This window comes from Vanessa tameamea, chromosome 19 (genome assembly GCF_037043105.1).
Source record: "Vanessa tameamea isolate UH-Manoa-2023 chromosome 19, ilVanTame1 primary haplotype, whole genome shotgun sequence".
Lineage (NCBI taxonomy): Eukaryota > Metazoa > Arthropoda > Insecta > Lepidoptera > Nymphalidae > Vanessa > Vanessa tameamea.
The window spans coordinates 8,303,913-8,331,199 of NC_087327.1; the positions used below are offsets into that span (position 1 = coordinate 8,303,913).

General features: G+C 31.5%; 2 protein-coding genes across 3 annotated transcripts in view; one reads left to right on the top strand and one right to left on the bottom strand.

Annotated features, from left to right (window-relative positions):
• Positions 1 to 14,254, bottom strand: part of Red (red Malpighian tubules) — a 68,397-nt gene extending 54,143 nt beyond the window's left edge. For both annotated transcript variants that reach the window (XR_010309440.1, XM_026638596.2), the window contains exons 1-3: positions 14,028 to 14,254; positions 13,655 to 13,941; positions 1,401 to 1,625 (exon numbers count right to left, since the gene is read on the bottom strand). Coding sequence is in view for 1 of the 2 variants with exons in the window: in XM_026638596.2 (XP_026494381.1) it covers positions 1,418 to 1,625; positions 13,655 to 13,941; positions 14,028 to 14,222 (690 nt within the window). In the remaining variant the exon portion in view is untranslated. The remainder of the gene's footprint in view (positions 1 to 1,400; positions 1,626 to 13,654; positions 13,942 to 14,027) is intronic.
• A 283-nt stretch (positions 14,255 to 14,537) lies between these two features.
• Positions 14,538 to 27,287, top strand: part of Myo81f (Myosin 81F) — a 79,814-nt gene continuing 67,064 nt past the window's right edge. Inside the window, exon 1 of the mRNA XM_064217821.1 lies at positions 14,538 to 14,805. The gene's annotated coding sequence lies outside the window, so the exon portion shown is untranslated. The remainder of the gene's footprint in view (positions 14,806 to 27,287) is intronic.

Sequence of the window (27,287 nt, forward strand, 5' to 3'; positions counted from 1 at the left end):
AGAAATCATTTGCCGATTTAATAGTCAGACCAAACTGTTATCTAACATTATCGTTTAATAATACTATTGTATTAGTTGTTAAATTGTTATTTGAAACTGAAAATAAAATTGTAACAAAAATATATTTCCTTATGAAGTGAAAAAAGAATAACGTCTATTTAATAACTTCCTACTTATTTTTAGTGTATGAATGATTTTGAGTTTTTCTAAAAAAAAATTAAATTCCAAAAAAAAAAATCTTAACTAAGTTTTAATATTACATGATACAAATTAAATAATAATTATATTTTAATATAGACATTTTAATTTAATTTTTAAGCCGATTTTAAACTTTATTAGCGGTTTGTAAATTTATGAGTTTGTTCAAAGACTATTTCCTAATTACTCTTGACCTTGACTGTGTATCAACGGAGCAAATAATTATTCACGCCTTAGCACAATTGTCACGATCACATGACAGCGGTGCTAGCTTTACAACCTCCTACTTGAAATAACGTGATCGTTTCAATTGTATAACGGTCATAGATTTGTATATTATGAACTATAACAGCAAATTAATGGACACACATAGATCTAATAATGGCCGGCTTAAAAACATGCCTGAATGAAAATGCCACTTTAAATAAAAACTTAGCTATGTCGAGTTAAATTAAATCGATCTCGGAACAATACTGATTCTAACTCAAAACAAGACTTTATACCAAAACATAAATATAAATACGAGCGTCACAATAATCGTATACGTGTAAGATCTCATATCTCATCTTGGTAATAAGGAACATTAACATTATATCCTTTCCTAAAATTAGTTGGTACCGTTTGATACCCTAATGTAGCACGGAGCACTCGCTCATTGGTCGAATTTAATAGCGCACGCACCGACCTGTTACACAGTTTTGTCCCTTTTCAAGAAATCACTCCCGCAGATTGCAAGAAGAATTAAGAAACTGCTCCAAAATTTCTAACGCTTTATAGAGACTTAATTATTCTATCTGTTAATTGGGTGGCACCTGCACTGATATTTAAAAAGTATTGTGACCGCTTTAGTAGTTTGGGCTATTTTTTTTTTCTCGGGTGATATTAAACATTTTAAAAAGTCTAAGATATTGTGATACACATTAAATCCACTCCTGTCCTACCTTGATTTTTTATTTATTTTTTATCAATTGTCAACCATTTGCTTTTTGAGATAGCTGATTCTGGGTATTTTGTTGTTTTTGAACATTTCACACGCCATATTTATGATTAGAATAACTCATAAGAGATCGGATAAAATTGATCAGTTATTTCAGTCCGTGTAAGGCAGATCCTTTAATTTGAAGATGTTATACTATTAAATAGTTGATTTTAATAAAATACTACCTTAAATAATAGGGTCAAAACTGTGTTCTGAATCTTACCTGCGCTGTCTCGACCGCTACAATTGAAACAAATCATCGTGTGCCCTTTCCAAACGCTTCAAGGAGCTGTCCACCCGCCTGCCTTGTGTAAGCGCCGAGGGCGGTGGCGGCAAGGGCGGCGGGATGACCTCATTATAGGACGTCGAGGCTCCCATCGATGCCGATTGCCTGAGACGTGCCGTCGGCCGGTGTCTTACAAAACCATCTTCTAAGTCTTTCACAAACCTGAAAATTAGTTAGAAATAAATCAATTTTTTTTTTGAGCAATTGTATCGTACGATTATATCGTTATTTAGTTGGGGGTAGAGGGCTTTGTGCAAGCCTATCTAGATAGGTATAACCCACTTATCTACCGCCAAGCAACAGGATGAGTGAGCAGACACACGAGACATCACATCTCAGTTCCCATTGTGGGTGGTGCATTGGCGATGTAAGGAATGTTTAAAATTTCTTACGGCGCCAATGTGGAACCATCAGGTGACCCATTTGCCAGTTCTCCTTGCTCTGCTATAACAAACACACACATGTTTGTACATATGTGTGATACTTAGCTTAGTACTGTTACTAAAGTACGAATAGTAGTCAATAAAAACATTTCAAGCTATTAACATCCTTCTATTTAAAATATATAATTGCAATGATATTTCCAATTAATGTAATATTGTATTATTGCTTTGTTATATAGAAAAAAGAAAATCCAAGCAACAAGTCTAAGACGTGTAACCGGTTACGCGATCGTCAAACCTATAAATGTAGTTTATTGGGAGTACTTTAACCAATACTGTGTCTTCTTCTTTCGAACGTTAAATCAATGATGTCAGAAAGAGATAAATATTTAGCTGAACTTTATTCTATAAAAATATAGATTACAATTAATTATCTAAGAGATCACAGCACGCTGTTTCAATGTTTATATTGTGTGAACTATGTAGCGATATTAATCACAATTAATACATGCATACCAATACTAGTAACATTTATATTGCGGATATGAAATATACTTGTTTTTGAGGTGAATGGAAAATATCCATTATCACTCTTTATAGTATAAAGAGGATTATAGGTTAATTATTATTAAATAAGCGAAATAGTCTATGTTCGGTGGTGACCACTTCCCACTAGATGGCCCATTTGCTCGTCCTCCAACCTCCTCCAACGCGATGCTATCGCGTTCAAACATAATGTCACACGTTTTTATATAATAAGAAACGGCAATTTAAGTTTAATTAATTTGTAAATTAGTTGACACATTAATTAACGTGTTTTCTGTTTATCTAAGTTGCCGTTTACTTACTTACATTGCAATTCGGTAAAGCGTGTCCGCTTGTGGTCAAAAATTTTGAGGAATAAAATTAAAGATTGAGGTTAAGTTTTGTTAAAATTTGAACGAGTTGCTCTAATGCGATTTAATTGAAACACACTTGGCAGTGCATTCAAAATATGCAGATTTCATTTTAAACCCAAATAATCACATAAAAACTCATGGATTTGAACACGCAATATTTTGTTAGAATTCACGTGTTTTAGCTATTTTAGCATTTTGGCACGTGGACTGGTAGTTATAGAGATATTACAAGAGATTTGATTTAACGCATGAGGAAACAATGACGTAGCGGGGCGTAAGATTAGCATTATGAGCGAAGATATCGCTTCATTCAATACTTATTGTATTATAATACTTGTCTATATCACTAGCGACCCGCCCCGTCTTTGCGCGTGTGCAATCTTTTAGACAAACAAATGGTGTTATATTAATATAATGTGTACCATCCATATAGCACCCACCAATAGAGTAGCTTTCCGACAGTTATTTAAATTTTAATAATAGAATTGAATCATTCGTTATTGAGATTAACCCCTATATAAACATATACAAACATTTTTTTCATCTTTATAATACTTATTAGTATAGATTTTATTAAAAGTTCATTTCATTCCCGAGTCATTACAGGTAGCTAGCTATTTTATAGACGTATATTGTCGTACGATTACCAGTTTATTAATACTTTAATCCAACAAAAGAATATTACATCAGCAATTCTACGTTGACGTAATTGAATACACTTATTAACAGCCTGTAAATTTCCCTCTGCTGGGCTAAGGCCTCTCCCTTTGGAGAAGGCTTGGAGCATATTCCAGCAGGATGCTCCAATGCGGGTTGGTGGAATACACATGTGGCAGAATTTCGTTGAAATTAGACAAATGCTGGTCTCTTCATGATGTTTTCCTACACCGCCGAGCACGAGATGAATTATAAACACAAATTAAGCACATGAAAATTCAGTGGTGCTTGCCTGGGTTTGAACCCGAAATTATCGGTGAAGATGCACGCGTTCTAAACACAGGGCCATCTCGCCTCTTAAAAAACTTATTACTGGACTTCGATTTTGAAATTAACAATAATGCAATGTTTAATATAACATTCATAAATAGTGTAAGAATTTAATATGACTTATTTATATGTAAAAATAATTATATATATTTAATTAATTGTATGTTTTCGAACAAAAAATTACAATTAGTAAGATGAAGTGACTACGGGACAATATGAACAGAACCGTCGAAATACTTTCTTTAAATTTACAGTAAAGATACACTTATTAATTGACATTAAATATTTGTTTGTTAACACACTAATAATAAGTTAAAAACAACAAAATGGTGCCTATACTTCCATCCTCCACAGGAGTTATACCCCCATGTCAGTTTAAAATCGCTGAATATCCATAGATCCATCTACATACTTTTACTAACTAACTCCCCTGGTTTTGCACTGGACTCAGGCCCGAGCATAATTATTCTTCCTTTTTCAAAAAATAAGAGAATCAACTATGCTAAAAATACCATAATAATAATATATATTTGTTTTATTCGTCATCCTAAAAACAAAGCCAGCTTAAAATATACTACTAATCCTGGAGAACGTCTGATTTATTAACTGCTCCATTTCATGAGGGCATCCGTGAATATCACTAAAGGACAAAGGCGCTATTTATAGACGTGCTGTACAAAATTAAGATCACACCGACGATTGACCACTCACGACATCCTCAACAGAATGAGGAATATATGTCTTATTTCCAACGCAGTAAAGGTCAACGGATAGCGGTTACTTTGACCAGTTTATAAATATTCGAGTGTTCATAACCAGAGTCGTAAAACATCCAAAAGTCCGAAGTCTGTTATGAAAATATGTTTCACAGTTTCGGCATCGTAAATTGCATCATATATTTGGAACTTGTATCAAATTTCATCGTTTGAAAATTATAAAATCGTTCGGACTTTATGTCAAAAAAAGTTTTTTTTTCTGGCTTTTATTTGTGCCAAAAAGGCACAATTAAAAAAAAAAAAGAGTTAATGTTTATTTCATATAATTTATTATCTATACTAATGTTATAAATGCGAAAGTAAATCTGTCTGTTACCTCTTCTAAATCGTTGAACCGATTTATATAATATTTGATATGGACATAGTTTGAGTCCCGAGGAAAAACATATGGTACTCTTGTAATTCACCCCTTTGGGGCGTAAAATCTGTGATGACAGTTTGTGTGCTATAGTTAAAGTTTTATAAATTTCGTGTCGTAATAATTAAAATTATTTAGTACTTAACAAATACATATAACAGTTATACAGTTTCATATATGAAATTTTAAATACTTTTGTAAGAATATTTGATAAAATGCAGATGAGTAAACATTTATTATGTGATCAGCAGTGGTATTCTGTGAGAACTCACTCGTGAAATGTTGACTATCGACTTACGGTGATACGCGATTTTGGCGAACCCAAATGACATATCACAATCGTGTTCTGCGGAGCTTTGAATTTATTATTATAGAGTAGTTCTACTGCATTTATATCGATTCCAAATACCGAGCCAAGATTTCGATGGTACGTCATAATATTTTATTTTCTCTGATATTTTATTAGACTATGGTTTGCGGTATTTACAGTGTATATATATATGTAGGTTATTTATGTTTGAGATTTGTTGTTCTGACATTTATATACAGCTAAGGACAACAAATTCATCAGTGAGAATTGATACCATGTTACATTATATCGATTTTTACACAAATTTAACTTAAGTTCTGGGGTTGTCAATTTAATAATTAAATTAATAACAAAATAATTAGATCACATTTCATAGCAAAAGAGAAAACCAAGTAAAAACTTAACAGGAAAACGTTCAAAGAAAAATTATTTATCAGTTTTCCTGGTAGTGGATAATAATTTTATTATGGTTATTTTTATGTTTTCCTTTTTCTTAAAATTTTAGCTCCACTGACATATTGTCCGTGGTTTTGGTGTATCTTGTCTTTAATTTGTATTTTTTTTATTTTAGTGTGCTTGCGTATTAGGCAACATCACTTACTAACATTTTATGTCTTATTTAAAACTGTTAACTTCGTGGTCAAGCGTCTGGACTGGTACTACCCACTCATCACCTGTTCTACCGCCCCATCAATGCTTAGTATTGTTATATTCAGTGACCGAAGGCTGGTAGGAAAAACCAAAAGGATACGCATTTACCAGTCGGCCTACGTACATATGTTAAAAAAAATAGCAGACAATTTAATTGTACAAACAACAAGCATTACGTAGAATAAAGTAATATAACATTGTTATAGACAACGGTATTCACGGTTCGGTTATTTTAAAATAGCAATATTCTGTTTTTTTTTTTGTATTATAAAAAATATCATTATGCGAACGAAAGATTAAATTAGTTTAGACTGTAATATCACTTTGTTCTCTTTTCGAGACTGAGAACCGTTAAAGAAATATACAAGAAACATACAATTTAGAAGTTTATAACATAGTTTTTCGGATATGTTCGTTGTTAATTTTACAAATATGCTTTTTACGACAACGACGCCGCTGCCAGTTCATATACAAATTACAGAATTGAATTCGAAACTCACACGTTTCCTCGCTTTTGACAAATGAAAACATCTCATTTGTCAATTGTTGCCGAATCAATAAATTATGAACTTCATTAAAGCTGGGCCAGCTCTACTGCATAATATTTTTTAGTTAATGGAAGATATCGTCGCTAGATAATGAGATTTTAAAATATAATTACTGCGACCATTCCTAACGAAGAATAGCCATAAGCGCTAAAGATATTTCAATGCAGCCTCAAAGACAAATACAGCTTCAAACTCTATTATATATCCCCCCACTCTCATTAGTCCGATGAGCTCTTGGCGCATACTACAAACTTTAATTATTATTATTATAATAAGAAAAACATTATTACGTTGTCGCCCGCGGTTTCTAGCTGAAAACCTGACGACCGGGCTGGTCGTAATAGTAGCCTCTATCTTTCTTCGGGTACAAGCCAGCTTCATACAAAATTTTATCAAATTCGGTTTAGCGGCCGTGAAAGAGCCGTAAACAGACAAACAGATAGTTACTTTCGCATTTATTATAGTAGTATAGTAACTTCCAAATAATACAACGTATATCCGCTTAACTGTTTCGGAGTTTTTTGTTGATTGCCTCGTGATGAACGATTTTTTTTTTGTATAATGTAATTGTTGAGACTTTTGTGATGTTTTGTTTGTTGCGAAAAAATCTTAATAGTGATAGAAAATTTTATTTCAGTTATAATAAGTTTAGTTTTTAATTTGTATTTTTTTTTTTAATTATGATAGTCGACTTATTACTTTAAGAGTTGATTATCTGTGCAAAGAATTCAAAGTAGATTTGGCGGGCTTTTGAAAATATTATTAGAGAAATCGAATTTAAATTAATTTTAAATTTAAAATAAAAATGGCGTGTGAGTCCTACAATGATAAAATAAAATTCATAAGTGTGACTTTTTAATAAATAATGAAAGTAATTTAAACCATACGAAGGATTATTCTTACTTCTATTCCGACCACAAGACAAATAAACATTTGATACCGAATTGAAGCGATATCATTGGTCAAAAGCTTAGATAAATAATCTATAATATTCAATAATTGTTTGCAAAAAAATTTCGTTTCGAATGCTATCGAATGTAGACGAAGAAAATCTAAACAGTATATACGTAGTTAATTGGAATAATGTTGTATTATAAATAAAGATCTACTAATCAAGAACAATTGTGCACAACTTTAAGCTGAGCTGTTAAATCGCATGAAATACGTATATCTAAGGTTCGTTTATACCCGTGAAAAATTGCGGTGCGGTTTGTACAGTGTATTTGGCGCTACTGGATAGCAAGGGCAAGCGGCTTTACCCGCGCGTTATTTATAAGACTTTACATATAACACACAAACAATTCTACTCCCGGGATGGTTGAATTAATAAAAGTAACCTATGTCCTTTCCGGGGACAAATACTATATTTCATCTAAATTTATACTAAAATTAACAAAATAAGAGCATTCATTATTGTTTACGTCCATACAGCAAGTGACGAATACTTAACAGTCTGTGGTCAAACGTAAAAACCAATAACGCATTTTGTTTAATTTTCTTTTTTTTTTAATTACCATACAGGCAAGGTATCGACATGCCAAGCCTAATTTTCTTATCTTAACCCGTGAAAACCCGAGAGGCGAGTCTTTACAAACAAAAACATAATGAAGCTATTTTCGATTTTAATCATATGTTGTTAATTGATGTAATGCAGATAGTAGGAGGTTAAATATTCTTTCTTAAAGGTCCGTTCAAACTGCGTCAGAACAATACACACGTGTAGAATAAATAAGGTGATATAACTGTTACAATGTCGTCACAACAACATAACAACCCTATATTACGTGCGTGATATATCCACATTCATTTTAATAATTTATTTCTTTCGACTTGTTATTTTTCACAATGGCAATACATTAATAAAAAAATATATTGAAATTAATTCTCCTACTTCGAAGTATATATTAGTTTCCAAACGCTCGAGGATCAGGTTTTAGGTTAACTATGGTCTTCTATTTACCCATTGAAAACTTGTGCGCTAAATTTCATGATAATCAGTTGATTAGTTAAGACGTAACAAACAAACTTACTTTCTCATATATACCACTATTGGTCGGCCGCGGTTTGGCTCGCGTTTTAGTGGTTGGTCGTCAGGTAAGATTGCTTCATACCAAATCTCATCAAATCCGGTTCAACAAACAGACATAGTAACCTTCGTATTTATGATATTAGTATAGAAATATAGATCAGTTAAGACTTCACTGCTCTAGATTAAGTAGAAAAATGCTTCACCCCATAAGTCCGAGGTCGTTTACTCGACGAAGATCAAACACTTATTTATTTACAATGACACCCAGCTATAATAACATATGCATACAATTATAAAATTATTGGAACATTAATATTCAAGCTACAACTATTTGTACAGACCTATCTGACTTCAAAATTGACTTGACGCATGAATATTTACTATGTCATCATAAATTTATCTGTTTGAATTTTATGTATAAATTAACAAAACGTACCTATAAATATAATACGTAAGAGAAAACTTTGTGCCCCTTCTTTAATGCATGTTAGAATTTGCATGTAAGTATAGATTGCATGGAGAAGTGAGAGAATGAATTAATGTACGTATAAAATACATTATATTACATATAAATATAAACTACAATCAATAAAATAAAACATTCATTGTTTGCGGTCAAACTTAATAACCAATAACGCGTTTTTTGATACTTCCTTGTTTTTTTTTTTATTATCGTATTCACCAAGTTTCGAAATGCTAAACTAACTTTTCAATTAATATAAAGTACTTCTGGAGGTTAAGTTTCAATTTTATTGGCAACCAGCGACCCGTCCGGGTTTCGCACGGATGCAAATTATTAATAAAGAAAATGTTAGATAGGTACACTTATTTATATAATAAAGTGTTTATTTATTTCATTTGATATCTGTTTTTTTTAATATTACTGTGAAATAAATCTGCAGGTAATATCTAAAAAAAATTAAGATCTTGTTGACACAAATTAGAATAACTGGTCAAAATTTTATTATTGCAATCGGACAACCCGTTTCACAGCGAACGATTTTTTTTTTTTAATTTGGAAATGTTGAAAGTGAAAAAGACTATTTTTTAATTAATACTAAATATTCAAGGTAACTAACATAACTGAATATTGATTAATAATGAAAATGGATAAAATTGCTTCGCTGACTATATACGGTTTTTATACCTTTTATTTTAATAATTTGTGCTCGATGTAAATAGTTATTATGAAACTTAGAAGGTAGAAATTATAAGTTCTTTAATAAATAGAAGCCACAGAAGGACTAGTACTTTTATTTAATACCTAAGCATATCATAGATACAAAAATATAATTAGTAATTTTACGAGTTATGTTTAAAGATATTTTAATACTCAAAAATAAATTAAATTTAACTTACCTGAACACAAAATTAAGCATATCTATTCATCACTTCAACATGCACAGTAATTTACGGTTTTAATTAAATTAACGTGTTTATTAATCACTAGTATTTAAAAGAAAACAACACTAATCACGTTTTCAGAAGTACGGTCTATCCCAATCAAAGGAATAAAGATAAAAATAGGCGCACATTTACGTATTCCATACGATTAGCTAATAACTCAGCTACACTGTGCACTTCTAACAGTCCGTGATTAATATATATTTAATTGTAATACATCGCTATTCCAGTTAACTATTTATATCAACTTAAATAGACATCCAAAGTTTCGATAAGTTTGATGGACGTTTAAAACGCAATTTCATCGCAAATGCATAGATTAAACAAGCTCTCGACCAATGATATGGCGCCTATTCAATGTCAAATGTCGTTATTTGGCTTTTGTCCCTTTGTAATTCGAATAGGTACAAAACCATAACGTAGTATGAATGTATGAATTAGTATAAATATTAATTTAATATTTATCACTAATCTGAGATTGACACTGACCGCGAACCAGCGTTGCAAAACTATCGATAGTTGAAAACTATTCAGGATATCGACAGTACTATCCATACTATCGTTTTGATCAATACTATCGATAGCTCTCCGTGAGCAATACAATTGATTACGGCAATACTATCGATACTATTGATAGTATCGATAGTTTCGGATTATCGATAGTTTAGGTTAAAAGTAATGGTTTTGCAATACTATCGATAGTATTACTCATGGGGAGCTATCGATACTATCGATTGTATTGCTCATGAGGAGCTAACGATACTATCGATAGTATTGACACGTGATAATACTATTGATCTATCAATATTATCGATAGTATTGCTCATGAGGAGCTATCGATACTATCGATAGTATTGACACGTGATAATACTATCGATCTATCAATACTATCGCTTAACTATCGATAGTCTATCGATATGCAACCCTACCGCGAACTAAAACGACACCTTAAATTTTACCTGAGACAATAATTTGTATATATGTATACGTAAAACTTATTTTATTATTAGATGGATTTAGATTTGAGATTATACTAAACTTGTATGTTAATTTTATTTTGACAAAGTTTCTGATTCATAAAATATATTGTGAGAATGAAAACTCGTTTAAAATGTAATTTGAATATCTATTTATAAATTAATATCATATACTTAAACTAATATAATAAGTATTATTGATTTGTCGAAAACTTTTCCAATTATTTTTTTTACTATACTATATTAATTTATATGTAAAACCCAGCGTAGATACTTAATTGATTGTAATAAAAAAGGATATATCACGCATTATGTCATATAATATTTAGTGGTAAGTTTTGGTAATTATATTTTTACTTGTCTGTCTAAAGCTGTCTAAAGCCGTTAATATCTCAAAGGGGTAGTGATATTTGCACTTTACGAATATCAGCAAAACGATAAAATAATTTAAACAACATCTCACTAGGTTTTTTATATAGCCAAGTAACAAAATATTATAATGAACTTATACTTTTCATAATGACAACATATGTATATGAATAATGTCATCATTTAAAAATGGCGCCGTGTCGCGTTCCTAAAGACATTGTTATGCACTATAATAATTGAAAACCTGTTTTAATAAATTTGGCAAAAAGAATGCCAACAAACGAGGTTATTCGATCCTATTTCAAATTCTATTTGTTTATCTAATAATACTTGATATGATATGTTGTATAATTTATTAGTATATATGTGAGATCTTAGAAACATATTTTTTTTTTAGTAGAAATGTTTAGTATATAAAAACCTATTCGAAATTTAGACGTCTTAAAGTGTACCAATATCAGTCAGCCATGGTCATTGTTTAATCTACAGTCACCTGTCTGTTTGAACAATAATTTACAAGGATAAATATTCATGATTATCTCAATATTGTATTTAAAAATCCTATTAAGTCTATTTGACAAATCGAAAAATCTAGAACACACTCTTGAGTCATATAGAACTGAACACGCATAAAATATGATCAAATGACTAGTACGGAAATGGGAAAGGCACTTACGCCATAGTCACGTGAACGGTAACGCGGGCGCGTAGAAAGTAACGTTCTTGCCGCAACATGCACCGGTCGGTGACAGGTTCAAAGAATGTATAAAATAAAAATGGAATCATCAAAAATTTTATAAACACAGTATAAGTATTATGATAATTTCCTATGCTTTGTTTATGTATTTTACTTTAATTACATAATTTCAATAAACTAAATGAGGCCTTATGCTATAAACTCTGATTAATATTTTGATTGGGTACAACTACATAATACATAGTCGAATAATAAATCAAATAATGATCAATAAACAATAAATACAAATAAATAAAGCCGAGTCCAATGGTAGGAACCTGTCTTTTAACTGATGAGTAGATGTTCAAACAAAACAAAACTTGGGCAAACAAAACTGAGATTTCATATTGATAATTTTATTTTGAAAAGTCATCTCTTCCTTGGGGGTGTACAAAAATATGTGACGAACCCTGCATGGGAAGACTTTGGTGGAGTGAACTCTAAAACCTTCTTCCAAAGTATACTAGTAGAACTTCGCCTTCACCCAGCAGTGGAACATGCTAGCTGGTATTGTGTACTATTATTAAATATTTGTAAATATTATTAAGAATTTCTCAGTGTCTTTTAATAACTAATTTGAATTATTTATTAATAAAAACCGTACATCTTTGTGGGAGGTCAAAAATATATTCACAACAGATATTACTTATGAATTTAAAAAAAGGCTGCTAAAATTCTAAACTGAATCAAATGGAGCACTGTTCCCAGCAAACAATAAATTTTTGTACTTCGGGATATATTAGGTAATAAGTGTCTTAGTTGAGACCGATTGTAAATTTTGATCTGATAAACTTCCAAATAAAATCAATGAAGCAGAAATCTCACTAAATTTTCAAACTGTTCCTATTTAATACATATTACAGATACTACATTGCTATATCATTATCACACACAAATATACATACACCCACACAACCACGTTTAATATTTAACATATCAAGTAGATACCTCAAACCAAATATTCCTTATCAGTATGTAAACATAATTATCAGTAGTAAGTTCTAGTGCTTGTGTATTTACTTACATACATACTTATCTCTTACAATTTTCATTATGATGAAATATATTTATCATGAGATTTTTTGTATGGTTCAATTAAACTCATATTATAGAAATAAGAGAAATCTTAATAATCATTACATCATATTCATAGAGAGACAACATAATGCTGCAGTTCTACAATAGGAAAATTAGCAACTTTTGGGTTGAGTCTTTACAATAAGTGAACAAAAATGTATTCAATTTTCTGTTAAGTTTGCAATCAGTTGCAAACACCAAAATTGCCAAGGATTTTATTCAAACTGCACCATTAAACTATAATTAAGATCAATGCCCTACAAGTAGAACATGCAGATAATACAAATATTTTATGTAGGTCATAAATATAATGATAGTTAAATATTATACTAAAGTTTTAATAATGCAAAGAATATTTTCTAGAAACACCATTTGAACGCAAAATTATTATTAAAATTTGTATAATTATTTGTAATTTGCATTTTGCCCATTAACTTTAAAAGGTAATAAAAAAAAAGCATTTTGTGGTAAATACTTATAATAAGTTACTGGTACTTAATTTTGAAGAAGTTGAATGTGATGTTTGTTTTATAGTATAAGTAATTATTGAGCAATTAATAATAATAATAATGTTTATTTCATCAATAACCAACACAGTACAATAACATCACAAAGGTTGACTTCTTCTTTTGAGTGCCATGAGCATAATTATATATAAATAAAGGTAAATACTGAAATATTACTAACTCACTGTTCTCCTTGGTTTTTTCTACATGCTTCTTGATGTTAGCAATTGAAGAGTCCAATCTGTTGAGGAAATTATCAAAAGTTTCCTTCTCATCTGGACTTCCCGGTGAAAAGTCTCTTGTTGGCATGCCAGCGATAGAGGCACGGTGACTTGGCGGAGCAAGCTCTGTGACCCTCTCACCGTTCTCGTAAAATGGAGAATCTTTGGTCACTGGGATCAGCAAATATTCTCTCAAAAATAAACTATCCGAAGCAAACAAACGATTGGCTCGCCTTATTTTCTCCATCTACAACCATAAAACAAATTCACTTTATTATAAAATCACTAGATAAACTCAATATCGTCACAATTATTATGATTTCACACACTTACAGTAACACCATATTTCAAAGCAATGCCTTGTAAAGTGTCACCCTTTGCCATCACATGTTTAATATATTCTTCATTCCTTTTCATATGGTTGCAAGTACTCCCATACTTTTTTAGAGGTCGAGCAGATTCCCGAATTGAAATTCTCTCATCAAAAAGACGATCCTCCTCCATTTTTGACGTAAAACAAAATGACATGATTACATGAATAACAAAAAAGTCAAAGCAATGAAGATAGTTATATTACAATGACATGAAGTTAGTAACAGAATTGTTACACAGATAATGAAAAAATTTAGAAAATTATTCTTATTATTTTGTTAATGCAAAAAAGATTTAACAAAAAGCTCAAATTTCATTTTTGTTTATTTTTTGGTATTTTATTAAAGACAAAAATTTCATTGATTATTAAACTGTCATACAGATGGCAGTGTTAATCAATTGTCAAAAATATCAGTCACTCATCATTCAGTACTCACTCAATACGCAACCAACGAATTTCGTTTCGTTCGGTCAATCAATCAGTCCTTCGGCATAGTTGGTGGTGAGTGGATTGCGTTTGTGACATTTAAAAATAATAATAATAGAGTTGTTTTGAATCAAGTAATGATTTGTGTTGTTTTATACTTTGTGAATAGTATTAGTGTTTAATAATTCTTTAGTTTTGATAAATAAAAGTTTACAAAAGTGCTTTGTTAAGTTAGAATTTTTATTTTATTTGTACTCACATGTGATCAATACAATAATAAAATTATCGTTGTTGATTTCTTCGTTAATGAGGGTAAGTATGAATGAGATGTGTTTATTAAATATTTGAATACGAGTTATAAATATATCTTTCATAAATTAATTAGAAGCATAAGCAAATAAATAACATCCCAGTGTTCCTTCGCCCCTGTACTAGCCGCCCTTCCCGGGTCGTCACTGGTGAAAACATTATTGCTACTTGCGAGGGTTGAGCAGCGGGCGCAGTCTCGTAGACCGACCAATTTTTATTAGTGTGAAGCCATATTTTCGGGGCTTTGCCTGTTAACGGGTGTAACTTTAATGGTGTATTTCTGTATTAAAAAGGATATCCGATTACTTATTCCCTATTTATTGAACATATTTATTATTTAAATCAAATGTCTCGTAATTTTATTATCTAATATTGCACACTGGTATTTATTTTATTTTATATAAAATCCTTGTTTAACGTAAACAATATCTTTACATGGATCCGTTAACGTTTTGAATGTACACGACAGTAACTTCTGATGTAGACGAGATGACACAATTAATTACATATTAACCATATTTATTTTTCATTTTACGCTAAATCTATTTTGAAGCTTCAAAATTCAATACTGTTATAGTGAATCGGACTACAAAATTTAAATTATTTTTGACTGATGCAAGTATTAAATTAATTTCTTAATATTTAATAGTTGCAATTAAAGTAGCAAAACACACATAATAGCTAGATACATAGTCAGATTGTATCACAATGACCCGATGTATGTGTATTGATTCTCCTTTAATGCAAGTTTGCGTTACGACTTTCAGAGCTGCAATGTGTACGCCTTGCAATTTTGAACGCGTCTTGGATATACCTAGTAAAAATGTTAAATCGTACACCGAATTCGCGTGTTCGAATACGCCTTAGGGTTGAGATTCTTATAGACGTTCTGCAGAATTATTCTGTACGAACAAACTCCATGAAGATCTCGATCGATAAACGTCAGAAAGTGTCATATATCGATATGATTTTCGAGATTAATTTCAATTATATTATATAAAACATATAAATAAGATTCAAATTTGTATGTCGTAGATTTTTTTTCGCTTATCCGATTGTAACAACAAAAAAGAAACTTTGAAAGAAGAAGATTCGCGACGTAATACCATCGTATTTTCAAAATTCGAATGTAGATCTCGTCGAATGTCTTAAAAAATATTTTTCTGTTTTGACAAAAACATCCATTCCAATACATTTGAATAGGCTATGAATATATTGTTTTAAATAAGGGCTATAATTGCATATCATATAGGTATACGATGAATAGGGAGGGAATTTTTGTTTTAATCGATGCAATCACGGTTGACGTCACACGATACTGCATCAATGCATATTGTAAGCTATTGTTAACTACCAAGTGCAGATGCTTTTTAAATAGACTAGAATATTACAACATTTATGCGTCCTTATTAAAACTCTTTTAGCTACTAAACACGCTATGTTTTAATTCTAAATAATTGCTATAAACAAGCTAGAAAAAACTAAAGTATTGCTATTCGTGTGTGAACCCTTCCAAAAAGAAATAGTTACAAACTAAACAACAATCTTATCAAAAAACATTATAATAACAATAATCGGAATAGCTACTTTAATCTTTTCTGTTCTACAAATCGGTCATTAAGGTATGAAATAACCGTAAATAATAATAAAATGACTCACATTTATACAAATACTATTGTCCCTTTCACTTGAATGAATGATTATTTAACAAAAAGCGGGAAGAAAAATGAAATGCGCGTGAGTCACGGAATGTAAGAACAAAGTTGGAACGATAAGTTGTAATGACTCACGTCTGACACTTGATTTGAGGAATCCCTCGCTTATCTTATGAAGTAATCTCTGAGAGATTAATACCCATGATTTCGTTATTTTTTTTAAAGCTGTATAAGGTTTCATTGTCAAATTCTAAAACCCTCTTGTGTGTACCGGCCTTAAACAATATAATATACAGTTTATATATGCTTTTGAATCAACCGTAAAATTTTGTCAACGATTAATCATTATGTATTCTATATATTAATTTCGGAGACTTTTGTAATACTTTAGGTGACTCAACATTTATTATTTAATTATCAAAGAAAGTTAGTTAGAAAATAGACAGATGAACAAAGAAATCAAAACGATATCAATCATATCATTATTCTTCTTAAAATATTTATTTATAATTTTACGTATATCATTACAGTTAAGAATTTCATTTGAAAAATGATACCCGTCATGGTCTGTATTTATACCAAACACATAAAAAAACCACAAAAAATCAGACAGTTCTAACAAGCAGAGAGTAATTAAATTTGATTTATATTCAAAACATTTCAAAGACCGTACACGACATGATTTTTGAATGACGTCAAAAAACCGGTACTAATTTTAAAACCGTACTCTTATTTAGCTAAACGTAAGTCAGTACTAAACGTTTATTACCGTTGCTTGACTATGAATAAGATACTATTAAAAATATATACGTATTGGTCAATGGGCGGAAGATTTGTGTAGGTTTACCAATTATTCACGAAAAAAAATTACAATTTGCATATTATCTAATCGTGACAATGGTAGGATGGAATTTGTTTGGACGCTGGCTTTATATAGCGATTACGCTGTACAATTCATACAATTAAATAAGAAACATTGTATCAAAAAACACACAAAAACTTCTAGGAAATTAATATAAAAAAACTATTCAAAATAAGTAGCGATAGCAAAACCGATTTGTAACTAGAAATATTACAACGCAAACTCATATTTATTACGAGCGTAAAGTTATTCGGAGATTCGTACGACGAATTCCGAGAAAAAAACTTGAGCAATATATCGTTTGAGTGCTGATTCTGCGGTGACGCGAATCTTGGTATCCGCGTATGAAGGGATTTAACCCTGACCTTGTTAACAACAATACGTCCTTTGACTAATAAAATGTCACATTTCACAAAACATTGCACGTTAACTACTTTATAAAGTAATTTGTAATGGGAGCCGAGTAGCTATATTATTTTTTTTTCTTTATATGTTGGTTAGCTTTATACTAAAATCAATAATAAATAAACCTTACGGTTTAGTTATAATGAAAGTTTTTAAGATTGCAATTCCGGAGGTCCTGTGTTCAACAAACCCAATTAAAAGTCGGGACTACCAACCGAAAAATTTGAAGATTGAAAGGTGACAGACACTTTACGTTCACGTGCCTCGAAATTCAAGTTGGATTGCCGTCCCATTGTGAAAAAAAGAGAGTGCACCTGTGCCTACGCACATACTTGTCCACTATAATTATACCTCCTGCATATTTGATTAATCTCTCTTGATAATGTCCGCTGTGACCGAAATAGGTCAGAAGAATATTAATTTTGAATACCTATCATAGTGTTATAGAATACTTAAATTGTTTTTTTATTTTTTAAACCACTTTTCCATTTTTTTTGATACCATGCCTAGCAAATGAAATGAAAACATAATGCCAACATCACAGTTTCTTAAAGTATTTTTTATAGGATGTGTCGACTAGGCTAAGCTTACATCACACCAATGCAATGCAAAGATTTTCCTGCAGTTCCATAGCTCATTCTCACATGAACATATCAATACTCAGTAGTTCTGCTTGGCGGTGGAATATCTGATGAGAGGGTGGTACCTACCCAGAAGAGCTTATACAAAGCTCTACCAACTAGTAATTTAATCGCTTTTATATTTACGATGTATAAACAGGTGCAAATATTGGCTTTAAAATAACTAATCAAATGCTTGATTAAGAATATTGAGACACCGCAATCATGACTTGTCATAGTTAATTTTAACAAGAGCAGAGGTTTTTTTTGAAGTTCGAAAAATGAATTGCTAGTTTAGTAGTTACTTTTTCCACACCATCATTGTCTTCTATGTAGTGGCGGATTTACCAGTAGACTGGCTTGACCATTAAGGCGGCAGATTTGAGCGGCGATATATTTATTTTTTTATTTTATTTTGTAGTTACTATAATAAGGATCAAGTTCTAAAACGAAGAAATCTTCAAGACTGCTTTCCGATGTTACTTCCTTTTCATTGTACACTAACAGTCTAGAAAAACACAAATTTTTGTTTGCTCTCAAATATTCTTCGGTTCGAATAGATCAAATTACAAAATAATAATCGTATAATATATTCTATTTAATCTTATGTTTTGGCTATCGTTGTCAATAATTTTTAGGAATTTTTGTATGCGTGAAAACCTAACGATCGGATTGAAAGCTAAGATTATTATTTAATATTGGTACGTACAAAATTCCAACAGCCTATATTTCTAAAATGTGTACATCCGCTACTGCAACTATGTCGCCTTACGTCTTCTCGTGATAGTTTCACTATGCCTCATCAGAATCATAAAAACATAATAATCAGCCTGTAAATTTCCCACTGCTGGGCTAAGGCCTCCTCTCCCGTTGAGGAGAAGGTATGGAGCATATTCCACCACGCTGCTCCAATGCGGGTTGGTGGAATACACATGTGGCAGAATTTCGTTGAAATTAGACACATGCAGGTTTCCTCACGATGTTTTCCTTCACCGCCAAGCACGAGATGAATTATAAACACAAATTAAGCACATGAAAATTCAGTGGTGCCTGCCTGGGTTTGAACCCGAAATCATCGGTTAAGATGCACGCGTTCTAACCACTGGGCCATCTCGGCTTCATCATCCGACCCAAAATATTGCCCTTTGCCATGAAGAATTACTGTATACTAATTCTTCATGACAAACAGCAATATTATTATCTTTAATAATATAGTCTACTATGAGCTGGAGCTTATTCATAATACAAATAAATTATCCTAAGTAAGTAAGCTAGGTAGCTACCAAAGGCTTGCATTGATATATTTTAACGATAGATTATATTTTTTAATTAACTTAATGAAAGAAGCGAAACAATTTCAAATGAAATGTCGTAACAAATAGATTAAAACTTCGTTATTTTTCTTTGACTTGATTACCTTCTTTTAATAAAAATAATCTTCATTTTCAGTGGAAAAGCTCAGCGTGGTCAAATTAACTAATATGGCTTTTATCTAAATGGCCAATGGTCACCCAATGGTAGCTGATGAAGCAATAAGCGACCAAAAAACGTTCGGCTTCAAGCCAAATTAGTTAATCACACTTTAAACAACTTTTCACTTTTCAATAATCATCAGTATAGTGATGAATCCTTGGTTACATAAATAATACTTTTCATCAGAGTGATATTCAAAAAAGATTTTTCGGTATTAAAATGTATTAAAGATTTATGAGCTTATTTGAAAATTATATTTGAAAAGTAGATGAGAACTAATATGCTAAATGAGGCAAGTAAGGTACATCGTTCGTAATAGCGGCTGGAGTCATTACTCTGGTGTACAATGCCTGCTGTTTGCGCCACAACTAAGGGCTAATGAACATCCGCCGTAAATAGCGGTGGTGTACGGTGGGACGCATTTCCATGACCATAAAAAGGATGAGGTTTGAGCACGATCTCGACCTGGTATTCGCTTCAAGTATAAAACCGCAATCCTAAAAAAAAAACTGATTTTATTAGATAATGTTAATTAAACATAACATCTATTTATCGAACTTTATCACTTTTGATTTTCTTGGTGGTCTGATGACTAGCTTATGTGGCTCAAGATTTCTAGATCCTGAGTTCACATCCAGAAGGGGCAAACAAAATATCGGTAGCAGTCAGAAGTTTCGAAGTTACCAGTACATACAAATGTAATGTGTTGCAGCATAAAGCCGTTGGTCCTGCGTCTAAATTCTATCTGATCGTTTTGGTGGCCGTACCATCGGACAATGAGTGAAACGAACCACTAGTGAGCTGTACTTTTCAGCTAGCTTGCTCTAGTTTAGAAATAGAAGGAAAACAAGCTTAATTCACCAAGCAGCTTGTATATATTGCTAAATGCATGTATCAGAATTACTTACAAGTCTTGTAGAGATGTCCTCACGATGGTAACTAACACCTCAGAGATTTTAAATACAAATTTAGTTCAGATTTCGAACCTGTAATCTTCAGATTAAATCTCTACACTATGCTATTAGTCACCTGCATTACGTATATTTTATATTCAATGATATCAAGTTAAAATCTTGCATTCCTAGTAATTACATCAAGTATCACTTTAGTAGTATATTCAACGAACAGTGTATCTGGTGTCCAATTAGGTTTCAAAGGATAAACTGGATACTATAGTTAAGGAGCAGATCCATGCTGCTGATGTCGTTTATAAATATATTTTGTTTCGCATTTTACATTGTTTTTATTGTACCTTGTTATTGCGATCTTATTTCCAATTTATCCCTTTAGAAATCGTCTCTAAAATTTTCTAGATAAAAAACCTCTATTGATACCATTATACAATTTTATGTGCAGTTATAAAAGTGTAAGTTTTATTTAACATATTTCACCTAAAAATAGTTCCTACAGTAAAAGGTTATTATCACAATATGCAAAAGTCTCAGAAACATAACCAGTTTATTTTTATCGAAAACTAATAAATGGGACAGATGTTTCGACCGTTTCAACCTGCAGGTGTGCACGCGCCTCATTTTTTTTTTAAGTTTTTTTTAATGTAATGCACCTTGTCTGTCTTCACAGATAAACAACTAGTCTACCTGATTTAGTTAAAAGAACACCTTGTACTAAATTTAATTTAACAACAGTCAATGCTTTTAATAATATTAAATACATACCAAGTAGTTGCAGAACACGTCTTGCCTGGAACCTTAGCGTTGATTATTGATAAGCATTTTCAATTAAAGCTTAATAAATAAAAAGTGATTAAAACATTTTTACCTCCATAATTAATCGATTAATTACATCGTACCAGATTCTCGTCTTTTTTGGTTGGTAACGTAGAACGCACGCCACGACGACATATCGATCGGCAGATGTGACAGATTTTGTATTTTTTGCACGAATGCACGCAGACATCGATTTGCAATTTGCAACGAAGCGACCTTTTGATGATGACTACCTGCTGTGGTAAAAATATACGATTATTGCTCCGATTACCACATGAATATATTTTTTGCGCATGCAAATTGCAGTTTTGGTGCAAACAGTGGAACATATTGAACATCTGCATATCAAAAATATTTGGTTCACCTAACTTAAATAAAGGCGTGTATATAGATTATTGTATGCAATACTTAGCATATTACATGTTCTTATAACTAAACTATAGTATTTATTTTAATTTCTATTTAAACTGATCGTCACGATGATCTTGATGAGCACCTATATTGCCTTGATTTTAAATCGGCAGTGTTAACAAAATTCCATGTCTCTGCGCGTAAAACGGTTGTTCGCCTGAACTGTCTCCGGTCGTGACAGATAGGTATAGAGAAGGCACCTGTGTTTCCGCACACACTTGAGTACTGTAATATCTTTCACAGCTGGCTACTCTCTGCGAAAGTGGCCGATGCGACCCAAATCGATCAAGTCATCAATAATCTCAAACATTGCATATTACATTTCTGTATTGTCTGATCGAACTAAACGTGTTATTGGTTTAACTACTTCAGCCTCACTCGTATTTCATTTTGTCTAAAATTTTATAATTCCAAAACTATTGTAAACAAGTTGTCGCTCGTGGCTTCGTTAGCGGTTTAGGAGTTGGTCGTCAGATCTTAGGTATAAAAAATATGTCAAATTTCATCAAAATCAGTTCAGTAATTTGGTCGAGAAAGCATAACAGAGTTACTTTCTCATTTATGATATTACTATAGATCAAATATATTTATTCTTTACTTCCGGAATTCGCAGCACAAATATCCCTTTTCGAATGTTTTTAATAAAACATCTGCCAAGCATAAGAAATTTGACATTACGCCTAAACGTTTAAAAAAAATCCTGTTCAATTTAGATGTGTCATCTGTAAATATCTTTGCAGATGTTTCCTAATGGTCTCTGAAATGTATGTATTATATGGTATGTTTTTAATGTAGAGAAACTAGTTTCAAACCTTTTACTTTTAAAACTCGTTCATTAGTTAATTAATTAAATTAATTAGGTCGATTAAAAAAAAAACAAAATTTTTATTTGCCTAACGTTTACCAGCTAATACCTCACTAATTTTACCTTATTATCAAGAAAAAAGCATTTTATTAAATACCAGAGCTTGGAATTTCATTTCTTTTATCGAAGAGTTAATTTAAGAATCTTAGTAAGGAAGATTTTATTTCTACACCATCAGGTTTTGTTTTAACTTCGATTCCTCAGTCAATCAGCTCATTCCTGTCTGATTCTAATTATTAATCGTTCCATTCTTCTAAATTTAAGCTAAAATTAACTATTATTAAAAATAATAAAACCTACTTCTCAGGGCAATGAACTCTTACTCCGCAGTGGGACATTTTACAGCCTGTGACGTAACACAAATATATAAGGTATATATTACCCAATCCACCTAGAGGTACTTTCATAAATTTGATACCCTATAAGAAAAAGTAACTGTACTGCACAACACGCAGGTGGCATTTTTAACGAGACATTTTATCTCATTCATTATCGCAAATCATTTCCATAACAGCATTTCCAATGAATAAATTGTCTATATCAATAATGTGTGTCTAATGGCCATCATGAATCGAAGAACATAACTCTTCACGCACATCGATAAGCCCTAATGGCGGAATGACATTAATCATATGACATTGGAAACTCGTATCATTATAGTCTTGCTATTTTGCTACGAAGGTACATTTGTCTGTGAGGCAGCAAGTGTGTTAATGTGACTCGTTAGTTGGTACTAATGTATAGGATTTATGCCTTTATTTTTTAACAAGAACATGAAATTAATCTCTAAAGGTTAAATTACTATATGATTATATTATACACCAAAATTATCTCTGAAACACGCCTAAAAGACTTTCTGGTCTTATGTATATAGGGTTAGTAGTTGCAGATAGACAATGTAAAAAAAATAAATGTCTTCATTTATGAATAGGCAGCTTATTTCAAAATTGTTTCATAAGCAAGACTTTGTCTACAGCAGCTTATGAATTCAGTAGAGAATTGTAAATTAAAAATTTCTTATAAAATTTCCACTCGAATTGCCAAATGTATAAACTGCCAGTTAATACTAACCGGACGAGAAACATCCATCGGCCGTTATCACCCGGGTCGCGCTATCAGGCGCTCGAACCATGTACAAGGATGGCCGAGCTGTATACTTCGAAATTAATTACGTGAAATCATGCAACTTAGAACTTTTAAACAATATATCATACAGGGTTAAATTAGTTGCGATAAATGCTGAACTAAATATCGTATTTAATTATGTAGGTTGGGAACCGTTCCGGTTTCACACGGGAAGAATTAGGCTTTGGTGTGACTCTTCACACCAAAGCCTAATTCTTCATTATCCAAAAAAATATGGTACCAGTAACCTTAGAGTTAGAACCTTAGAAGTTCACCCTCTTTAAACGGTACCACGTCACCCTCTTCAGCATTCATATTATAAGTATAAATATCCAAAAACTCGTCTGTTTGAATAAAAGCTTGTATTTAATTTTAAAAAAAATGTTATATAATTTTACTACTATAGTGCTGGCCGGAACTAAAACAGAACTGCTATCTCATTCTCATATTCGAATTTTAAAATGTTAGCAAGAGTAGATTATCCTTTATGGTGGAATATAAGTATCTGTCACACGAGTACTGCCGTCATGAGTTAGAGACACAAAAAATATATTGTTCCGTTATTCTCATCATGACGTCGCCACGTCAACTTTAATGATTATAAGGCTGATCATCCACAAACATACCAATGCATAAGATCATAAAATTTAAATGTTATATTATACGTTTGCAATTTCTATTCTGCACTATGAATATATTATTTAAATTGTATTTTGTGTTTCAAATAAAAGTATTAAGAAATAAATAAATATAAAATCATAATTATTGATATATCTTTGTCATTATGGCATTTTAAACTGCGAAAAACGCTTCCTCGATATTGATGCGTTGCAACAAAAGCCTGACTCTGAGAATTCATTGACATTTTCCTTCCAGCAAATTGATAATTCGTCCCAGAAGCAGGTTCGACAGCAAGCTAAAAGCCATAGCTTTAAAATTTGATGGATGCATGGGTGTGAATTATTTTCTCGCGCCTACTACAAAAAATCGTCGCACTTCATAACGTAATCATTTGAAATGCTTACATATACATATGTGTGGGACGAGTAACATTAAATGGAATATTCCAAATGAATTCTTTTGTGTTTTTTTGTTTAAATCATAATGATCATAGATACGCATTGCGCCAGTGGAGAGGAATAAAAGCTAAATCGTCAATATTGTACTTTTGGGAAATGAGGTTTAATTTTTTTCTCAAAGATCGTTGTGAATATTCCACTACTCAGCAAAAGCACCACCTTCTGAGAATATTTTGAAGCTTATTCCCCTAATGCTCTTCATAAATGCGACTTGGTGGATACACGTGTGGCAGAGTTTCAGCACATTCAGTAACTTTGAATCTAATATTCGGTTAAGATATAAATGATCCAGCTCCTGGGCCATCTCGGCTGTATTACCAACGCGAACAAACTTTTCTATTACAATTTTATTGTCTTAAAAAACCTGTTACTGTGTTTATCGTTTAAATTTACATAATTCTAATTCAGTTGCTATGTGTTATAAATTTATAACACATAACAATATATATGACAACAATATAAGTAGCGAGGTAATTACCTCGCTACTTATATTTAACTGTTAAATACAATAAATAAAACTTAAATAATACTTTGCATTTGACTAACAAAGTCTTGGGATAATTGCCGGATATGAACCCATAAGGTACTGTTCAGAATTACGTGGTCTAACCGCTGAGGCAGCTCGGCTTCTAAATTCCTCCTCCTTAAATGGAGGGAAGGCCTTAGGCTAGCGATGGGTTATTTACAACTTATTACTTTACTAAGTAATCACATTATATTTAGGTATTATTTTATGTATTTATTAATTGCAATAGTATATAAAAATCCCAATGTTCATTGATTTTTAAGGAATTTAATAAAAATAAATATTTTGTTTTTTTTAATATGTTCCATATTTTGTTCCCCAAATATACAATTGCCATGCGAAATATACACATCATGTGTGGTATCCGAGTGATCATTACAAGATGACCGAATTATGGCCACTAAAAATGTTAACACGTGGCGAGGGCGTTGACCCCCGGATTCAGCATTTGTTTGCACTAAACGTCAAGTGGACGTTTTGCCTGTTACGGCTCAAATCTGAACCCATCGATCGTAAAGATGTGCAGTCGTAAACATTGTGAAAAACATGATGGTATGAACTGGTAACGAAATGTGAAATTTATTTTTTCATGACACACTTAGGTGGTAAATATTTTGAGGCTTGTTTTCAACGTAGTATGTAATACAATTTAATATTTTAAAATACATAAAAATAAAACAGACATGTAAAACAAACAAATTCAAATTAAGACAAAATAAGACGACGCAAACTAATACTTGTTCTCCTTCTAATTCAACAATAATGACATTAGTAATTTTCACCCCCTTTTTATATTACACCCAGGACAAACAGGAAAACATACAATAACAAAAATGATAGCTGTTTCAATTTGCCTTATATCAAAGGATATATATTACGGATGTATTAAAAAGCAGTTATTTTGATATCACAAGTAGACACTTTAAATTTTATTTATTTATATTAATTCATACTTGGCTACATCGAAATCCGAATAAACTTGAAAATAATTAAAATATAAATTACGTATTAGTATAACATTTTAAATGCAATTATTGAGTTAATTAGTAAGCTAGTTATAAAATACTAGGCGAGCATAACTCTACCGTAAATGATAATGAATTGAGGCATACTGTTCCATCGATGATCCACATCGGCTTGTAAGTCACGTTCCATGAGATTTATATGGGCAAGTTGGTACACCTTACGTGGACGTGTTTATAGCTCAAGTTTAACTGCACTATATATTTGAATTTGTAACAAAGGTCATTATACCGGGCCCATGGGAAAAGTTGCAATGTCACACAAACATATACACGTACCGAAATGAAGAGACGTTTTGTTTTGTGGCATAAATTAAATAGTTATTAAACCAATATATCTAAAATTTATTCCAGAAAATAGAGCGAATTTTGGAGTAAGTTTTTAATTTAAACTACTTAATTTTAAACTCAAATATATAAAGTTATTTTTGAAGTAATATCACGTATGCTCATACATTAGCTTTGAATGTTTTTCAGTTAGGCATTTAAAAAATACACCTCTGACTCGTAAAGGTTTAAAAAATTTTGATCTTCGATAATAATCATTACTAGATTTGCTAGATTAAGTCGCTTAAAAAAATCTTTTATTTAGATTCACGTGAGATTATAAATTGAGCGAGTAGTTCCAGCTATGCCAGCCAGTATTGATAGTTCAATATTTATAGTTGTAACGGTTTGTTATTGTAAATTAACACGGTAGATGTAATTAATCGGT